At 57.7% G+C, this 8,150-nt stretch overlaps 1 protein-coding gene across 1 annotated transcript; it reads left to right on the top strand.

The window, feature by feature from the left end:
- The first annotated feature begins 331 nt into the window (after positions 1–331).
- SLC18A3 (solute carrier family 18 member A3) lies at positions 332–2,803 on the top strand. The gene is made up of 2 exons (XM_086616849.1): positions 332–925; positions 1,196–2,803. Exons 1-2 carry the CDS (start codon positions 332–334, stop codon positions 2,801–2,803), a joined length of 2,202 nt encoding a protein of 733 aa, XP_086472975.1.
- The last annotated feature ends 5,347 nt before the right edge of the window (positions 2,804–8,150 follow it).

Here is an 8,150-nt window from a genome sequence, read left to right on the forward strand (position 1 = left end):
GTGAAGCCCCTTGCTCCACAGGGCTTCCAGCTACAGCACTGGCCCGGCAAAACGCGGGAACTATGTAAAACCACTGCACTTAAACATTATTTCCCTATTTTTCGGAGTGCTACACACATTCATGCACACACACACACGCAGGAAGATGGTTACTGTGTTGCTCTCTGCTTTCCAATGCAGCTTCAGCGGCCTCCGAGGTGGGAGCGCTGTCCCGGGGGAGGGGGCAAACCGCCCCGCTGAGGACGGGCGGGGCTCAGCCGGCCGTGTCTAGCTCCGTTCCCGGTTAGCCCGAGCTCCCCCCGGAGCCCTCACGCTTTGCCCTGGCCCTGCCATGCCGTCGGCGGGGCGTCCCGGGCGGCGGAGCTGCCCCGCGTGTTGGCGGCCTGCCCCGGCGAGGGGCTCTCGGGTCAGACGGCGGCAGCCGGTGGGTCCGCGCTGCGCCGCGGTGGGAGAGCTGCCGGGGAGGCAGTGGCGGTTCCTTTCGGCCCCGGTGCGGGGGCAGAGGGGACCTTTGCGGCTCGCACCGCACAGGGTAATGCTGTACCGGGCCGGTAATCGCCGACTGCCGCAGGCGAGCCGGGCTCCGAACCGTGCCTCCTGGCCAACAGCGGCGCAGGGCCGCGAGGATACGGGACCGCTGCCCGCAGCACCGGCGGGCGCACGTCGGACCCGGCCCGCTGCCCCTGAGCCGTTCAGGCCCAGAAGGAAACGACGGAACGAGGGCTCTGGAAAGCTGACGGAGGAGCCGAGGCAGCTTTCAGGGCCACCCGGGGGTCCGCTGGCATCCGCGCCGTCGGGGCGGCGACAGCTGCCGGCGAGCCCCCGCCTCCCTCTCAGGCACACCCCCGGGGCGGGCAGGGACGGCCGGCAGCCCCGACCCGCAGCCCCCTTACCGTGGCCAGGCAGAGCGGTCGCCGCCGGCGCGGTACAGCGGGGCGGGGCGCGGAGGGCGGGCGGGCGGCGGGGCCGGGCCAGGCGGGCGGCGGCGGGGGGGGCGCGGGGCCGGCGCGGTGGCGGGGGCGGGTGGGGTTTCCGTGCGCGGCGCTTATTAGTGTGGTGATGGAGGGCCGGCCCCTCGGAGCCGCCTCGCAGCGGCGGCGCGGGCTGGCGGCGACCGCCGGGAGGTGAGCGGCGGCGGCTCGGGCAGCGGAGGCGGCGGGGCCGCCCCCGCCGTGCCCCATGCGGGCGGCGGCGAGGCGGCGGCGGCGCTGAGGGCGATGGCGGAGGAGGGGGCGCGGGCCGGGCGCGGGCCGCCGTGGCGCGGCTCTCGGAGGCGGTGGGCGAGCGGCGGCGGCGGCTGGGCACCGCCATGGGGGAGGCGCGGCGGCAGCGGCGGCTGCTGCTGGTGGTGGTGTGCGTGGCTCTGCTGCTGGACAACATGCTGTACATGGTCATCGTGCCCATCATCCCCGACTACATCGCGGCCATGCGCGGCGGGGGGGGCGCCGCCGGCCCGTCCGCGCCCACGGGGGGCAACGAAAGCGGCGGTGGCAACCGGAGCCTCCTGCCGGCACGGTACCCGCCGGCTGCGGGGGGCAACGAGGACGTGCAGATCGGGGTGCTCTTCGCCTCCAAGGCCATGCTGCAGCTGCTGGTGAACCCGCTCAGCGGCACCCTCATCGACCGCGTGGGCTACGAGGCGCCGCTGCTGGCCGGGCTGGCCGTCATGTTCCTTTCCACCGCCACCTTCGCCTTCGCGGAGAACTACGCGACGCTGTTCGCGGCGCGCAGCCTGCAGGGGCTGGGCTCGGCCTTCGCCGACACGGCCGGCATCGCCCTCATCGCCGACCGCTACGCCGAGGAGCCGGCGCGGAGCCGCGCCCTGGGCACGGCGCTGGCCTGCATCTCCTTCGGCAGCCTGGCCGCCCCCCCCTTCGGCGGCGTCCTCTACGAGTTCGCCGGCAAGCGGGTGCCCTTTCTGGTGCTGGCCTGCGTCTGCCTCCTCGACGGGCTGCTGCTGCTGGCCCTGGCACCGCCTTGCGCCGCCGGGGCACGGGCCAACATGCCCGTCGGCACCCCCATCCACCGCCTCATGGTCGACCCCTACATCGCCGTGGTGGCGGGCGCCCTGGCCACCTGCAACATCCCCCTGGCCTTCCTGGAGCCCACCATCGCCAACTGGATGAAGGAGTCCATGGGGGCCAGCGAGTGGGAGGTGGGCCTCACCTGGCTGCCCGCCTTCTTCCCCCACGTGCTGGGTGTCTACGTCACTGTCCGGCTGGCCGCCGCATACCCCCACCTTCAGTGGTTTTACGGGGCCCTGGGTATGGCCATCATCGGTGCCAGCTCCTGCCTGGTGCCAGCCTGCAGGAATTTTGGGCAGGTCATCATTCCCCTCTGTGGCATCTGCTTCGGCATCGCCCTGGTGGACACGGCCCTGCTGCCCACCCTGGCCTTCCTGGTGGATGTGCGCCACGTCTCTGTCTATGGCAGCGTCTACGCCATTGCAGACATCTCCTACTCTGTAGCGTACGCTCTGGGGCCCATTGTGGCCGGCCAGATTGTGCACACCATGGGCTTCGCGCAGCTCAACCTGGGCATGGGGCTTGCCAACGTGCTTTATGCCCCTGTCCTCCTCTTCCTCAAAAATGTCTGCCAAATGAAACCCTCTCACTCAGAGAGGAACATCCTCCTTGAAGAAGGACCTAAGGGACTCTACGACACCATCAAAATGGAGGAGCGCAAAGGCATGGGCAAAAGCCTCCGGCCAGCAGGTGAAACAGAGGAGAACAGCATGGACTCCTACCGCAGAGACCTGACAGGGGTGTCCGAGGAGGACTCGTCAGACTATGAGTACAGTTAGGTTCCCTCAGACAGCTCAGCCCCAGGAGCAAGGAGGGGCATATGAGAAAGGGAAAGGGGGGAATGAAAGCATTATTGCATTATGTTTCTGTACCAATGTGCAATATATACAGTTTAACCTTTGTCATGATGTAATGGCTTTCTTCTAGACTTATTTTTAATTGGTATTTCCTTTAGCATTCTGACAAGGTGGAGAGGGTGGGGAATGGGGGAAAAATCCTGAAGAAAATTATCTGAATAATCATTGGCATAAATCTGGGAGGGATCCTTCCAAAAAAAAACACCAACAAAACAAAACCCCAACAGCCTCGTAGCTGCAGTATAATTGTGCAAAGTTTTCTCAAGCTGAAACTGTGTGTGACATACTGTATATCTCTGTAAAAAAATACAAGAAAAGCAAAAAAGTGTGTAAAATTTTGAATGGCATATTCAGGGACTTAGTAAATCTTGTGTACATATACTTAGATTTTCAGTTGGTTTCATATATTTAGGAAGAGCAACAACTATCATGTCGTCTTATTCTTCCTTGGGAATAAACTGAAGTATTGTACTTTTTTTTTCTCTTGTGCTGCTCTCCGGTAAGTGCAATATGCTGTATTATGTTGAAGTCCAAACTACAAGAAAAATGCAATCTGAATAAACAGAATTGAAGGGGATCGATTGTCTTTGTTTCATTGTTGAGGGCTGCTTGAGGGAGGGAGCTGGCTGTGCTCAGTGTAACCCCTACGGTAGCAATTCCTCGTAACACAAATCTCATTGGTTACCTGAATTGCTCTGGAGAAAACCCTGGTACAAAACGTTCTCATTCATTCTTCAAATATTTGCTGGGACCCGTTAACATATAACATCGCACTGCAAACACGCTATTTATGACCTAAAACCAGCTCACTGTGTTCTCACGTGAATTTAATTTTCACAATCATGAATTTCGATTTTTGAATATTACATTACCAGCATATAGACCATAACCAACAGTTACATTACTACAGCAGTTACATTATTGCGTTTCCAGCAGTTAGAGACACAACACTGGAAAATCGGTGCTGAATGCTGCCCCAATTGCAACGTGCCCATCTCAGTGTAGCCGACAGGGATTAAACAAAACAAAAGCTGGGTGAAGTGTTCCATTCAAACCTTTGCAAAAAGCGGAAACCTTCGATCCGACAACAATGGAACCAGAGTGCATATTTTGACCTGTAAATTTATCTTGATATAAAATAAAATCGTTTTTTTTAAATTCCTGTCTGATTAGGAAACAAAATAAACTACCTATCATCTCAAGAGGGGGAAAAAAACATATAAACGGCCACAGCAACTACTAAAGGACTTCCACCCGTCCCTTCGCTGGGCGCAGTGAAGGAGATGCCGAGAAACCGCCCGTCGGTTCCGCTGAGCTGCGCGGGACGCGCGGCCTCGCCGCGCCGCGGCTCCTGTCGGATCGGTCGAATCGCTGCTCACGGCGCAAAACTCATGAAAGCACCGCGACGGTGCTTTGGCGCGGCGGGTTTGGCGAAGGAGCGATGGCCACCGCGGTAGGAGCTGAGCCCCGCTTCCCTAAACCGCAGCCGCCCTCTTTGCGGTAAGCGGCAACAGCGGCGCCCCCTCTGGCCCGCCGCCCCCACTCCCGCCCCTGCACGGTCCGCTGCTGCCGTCGCCCCGGGGCCACTGCCGGCCCCAGGGCAGCTCCCGCAGAGTTTGGGGCCCTCCCGGGACCGTTGCCGCTCCGTCGCGGGCTGCTGCCCCTCCCGGCAGCGGTACCGACAGCCCGCAGGCAGCTCTGCCCGCCCTGTTCGGCCACGAAGCTTTCAGGAGCCGCAGGTACCGCACGCCGACACTGCTCGACAGTGGCGACAACCCCCGTGCCAAGGCGGGTCACTGAGAGCTGTAACCCTTAGGGTCCCCTTGCCGCCGCCGCCGCCGGGGAGCCTCTTGGCTGACCCCGACGGCAGTAAGAGCGCGGGAGAGCCTGGCTCTGCCCGGCTCATCCCGCCCGCCTTCCCGGGACACAGGCGGCACGGGGTGAGCTGGCGCCGGTGCTACCAGCAGGCATAGCCTGCAGAAGGGGCAGAACAAGAACAGTGCGGTCCGGGCACGGAGGGAGGGCGGCAACCCCTGTTGCGCGCAGCGGGAGGGGCGGGCAGGGCCGGGCCGGGCGGCGCCGGGGGCGCGGGGCGGGGAGGAGCCAGGCGGCGGCGGGGACGAGCCGCGCTCCGCACGCCCCCGCCCAGAGGGGACCTGGCCGCGGAGGAGGCGGCGGCACCTTGGACAGAGCTGCCGCGACGCGAGGAGCCCGCCCGGGAGCCGCTCTGGAGCGCCCCGACGAGCAGGTACGGGCGGGCGGGCTGCGCGCCCCGCGCCTCCGACGGCGCGGCCGCAAGTGCCGGGGCGTGGAAGCCACGGGCCCGGGAGCGGGGGCGGGGGGTCCCGCGGCGCGGAGTCCAGAGGGCTCCCCTGCCAAACTCCGCGGCGCCAGCGGCTCCCGCGGGGCCGCCCCGCTGCCGCCGCCCGCGGGTCGCGCCGCGACGGGCGGTCCGGGAGGAAGGAACTCCCCCGGGGCTGACGCGTGGGAAGGTCTCGGGGCGCGCCAGCAGCCTCCGGCGGAACGTGAGCGCTTCCCGACGGGCCCCGCCGCTGCTGCGGCCCGCAGGGAGCTCACTGAAGGCGACAGGGCGGCTCCTGGCTCCTCTCGTAGCATCAACGGCCGCAGCAGTGGGCGCTTCACACATGTATTCCTGATAACGCATACATTCCTCGTAACTTTAAGGATAGATTCCTGAGAACTTTAAGCTTATCTTCTTGATAATACTGAGAGTGAGGATGAATAGATGAGGGCTGAGTTTCATGCCCCAGCGATGTTACAGTAGCAAGCTGCCTCCCGAGTCCACAGTTTACGGAGAACTCCATTGTAAGCACATGGGCTTATTCCGGTCCTCTGCTATCTGCTAACGGAGAGATCAGTGCCTTTTGTTGTGGATTTGAGCTGCTGCTCTGAGCTGCGGGGAAGGCCATCCAGCTCCCCAGACTGCCATGACTTGCAGCCACCCTGCTAAGCTGCTCACCCTGGCCCTCCAGCTAAGCCAGCTGCAAATAAAAACAGCTAGGATTATTTTTTTTTTTTTGCCTAATAACTTTGACAATGCACCTCACAGCCATTCCAGTGAGCAACTTTGAAGTCATCTTGAATTTCCGCAGGATTTTCTCTTGTGTTAGTTTCCTTGTCCTTTATTAAGCAAATACAGGATTGGGCATTGATGCTAAGCTGGCAGTGCTTGAACCAGAGACAAAGCCTCAGTTCATCCCCATGACAGGGGAAAGTATCATTCAGGCTACCACCTCCAAACTCTATCACACTGATTTTACAGCAGCATTTCCCACAGACACAGAGCCAGTATGAACTTGTTGTCAGCATGACTTCATATTGCAGTTTGACAAAAAAAAAACATAAGGAAAGAAAAAAAAATCCATTAAGTCCCAGTGAGAAGAATACCAGCAGGATTTTTCCTTTAGGGCAGTACAGTTTTAGGGGCTCTGAAGACAAAATGGCTGCTCTGTATTTGAACGCAGTTGAGGAGCTGAGGCCAGCCCATAAACAACTGGGCAAGCCACAGTCTTCAAAGAGTTACAGGACGTGTCCGTTATTTGAAGTGCTTTGAACCTGTGTTGCTAGGAGTAGAGTGCATGGCTCAGTGATGAGACCTGTGTGGCACACGAGAGGGAGCGGAGCAGCGCAGCGGGTTAATGTGGCCTTTCCGTGAGTGAAATCGTCTCTCACCTGGGTTGAAACCATCAGCAGATGACAAATCAGCATGAGTTTGCTGTGTGGCTCATTGCAGGGCCCCAGGGACATCTCTCAACCTTATACAGCCTACTTCACAGCACATGGCTCCACTGGCAGCCGGTGCAGTACAGGGAGGGGACAGGATCAACACAAGGTGTCAGTGACCACATACACATTGGCAGTGCCATGCTGAAGCCGCAAGGCTGGAATAGCCCAGCCAAATCCTCAGGAGAGGAATAACACAGCCATCTGTGCCCATCGCTAAACAAAACTTTTCATCTCACTTTCATACACTGTAGATTTTTATCCAAATTGTTCTTAAAAGCTGCTGTAGAAATAATTCAAGTGCCCTGAATGTATAGGCCTGAGGGTTTCAGAAAGGAAATATGATGTTCTTTTCTACTTAGTCAACACATATTGTCTTTTATATTTTGCATACACACATTGCAACGTAATTTAAAAAAAAAACAAAAAAAACCTGTGATGATCCACCAAGACCTGACTGAACCCATAGAACCCACTATGGTTTAGCTGTACCACTGTACTTGAAGGACAACTGCTTGGTGTGGGCACTATTATATCGGAAGAAGTACGTGTGCCATATAGCTTATTCTTGTACAGAAAAGGAGTAAGACTACATCTTTAGGAGTGAAAACCAGGATAAGCACAATACCAGAGAGACACAAGTGGAAGTATTTATTTTGTCACAGATGACCCCTGTGACTTCGGCAGGTTAAGCCATCTTTCTGAATAGGTATATGCTATTTGGAAAGACTGGTGCGCGCAGCGGCTCAAATGCAGTGTATGACACCCCTCCCAGTGCTCCTACTGGCAGCCTGCTAGTCTAGGCAGGCTCACAGGGTCCCCTGGCCCAAAGCTATGCCCCAAAGCACTAGCATCCTGTGAGCTTCGGGCCTGCAGGGAAAAGGCACATGTCCATTAAGCTCCTTTCCATAGCTTCCACATCTTTAATGCAGACATCACAGCACCTCACTGTGTCCATGGAACTGTGCAATGACAAATACATTTAAAGACTGTGGTGCTTTCATATAAAATGGTAAAGGGAGGACATGTAAGATCCTTAGACAGAAAACTGCAACCTTACTATTACCTATGTCGACGTAAGTACATTCAAAGAAAAGTCACCTCTTTCCTCCAGCTAACATACAACACTAATACAAAGCATGCAGATCATGGCACAATGCATTGCAAAGCAAATTAGAGTGATAAAATAAACCATGCTGAGAAGGGACCATTTATGTGCATCAGATAGTTCTGGATAAAGAAATTTATAGCGAAATGAGACAAACAATGTCAGAGCAATCTCCACAGGGCTCGGTTCAGCTACTTTTGAATGTTGTACTTCTATTTCTCTTCAGTTTTGCATTCTGAAGCTTCTGTGTATGCTTGCGCAGGGAATACTCCCTATGTACATTTTGGTTATAAATAATGAGTACTGACTGGACTTTAAATCTTTTCTATTTCCAGAACTGAGGCGTGAGGCTCTATAAGTGCCCCCAAGTGGCTTCAATTTCTGTCCTCAACAAAAGATATCAAAAGAAATGCAGGA

Source organism: Tauraco erythrolophus, chromosome 9 (assembly GCF_009769465.1).
Source record: "Tauraco erythrolophus isolate bTauEry1 chromosome 9, bTauEry1.pri, whole genome shotgun sequence".
NCBI lineage: Eukaryota > Metazoa > Chordata > Aves > Musophagiformes > Musophagidae > Tauraco > Tauraco erythrolophus.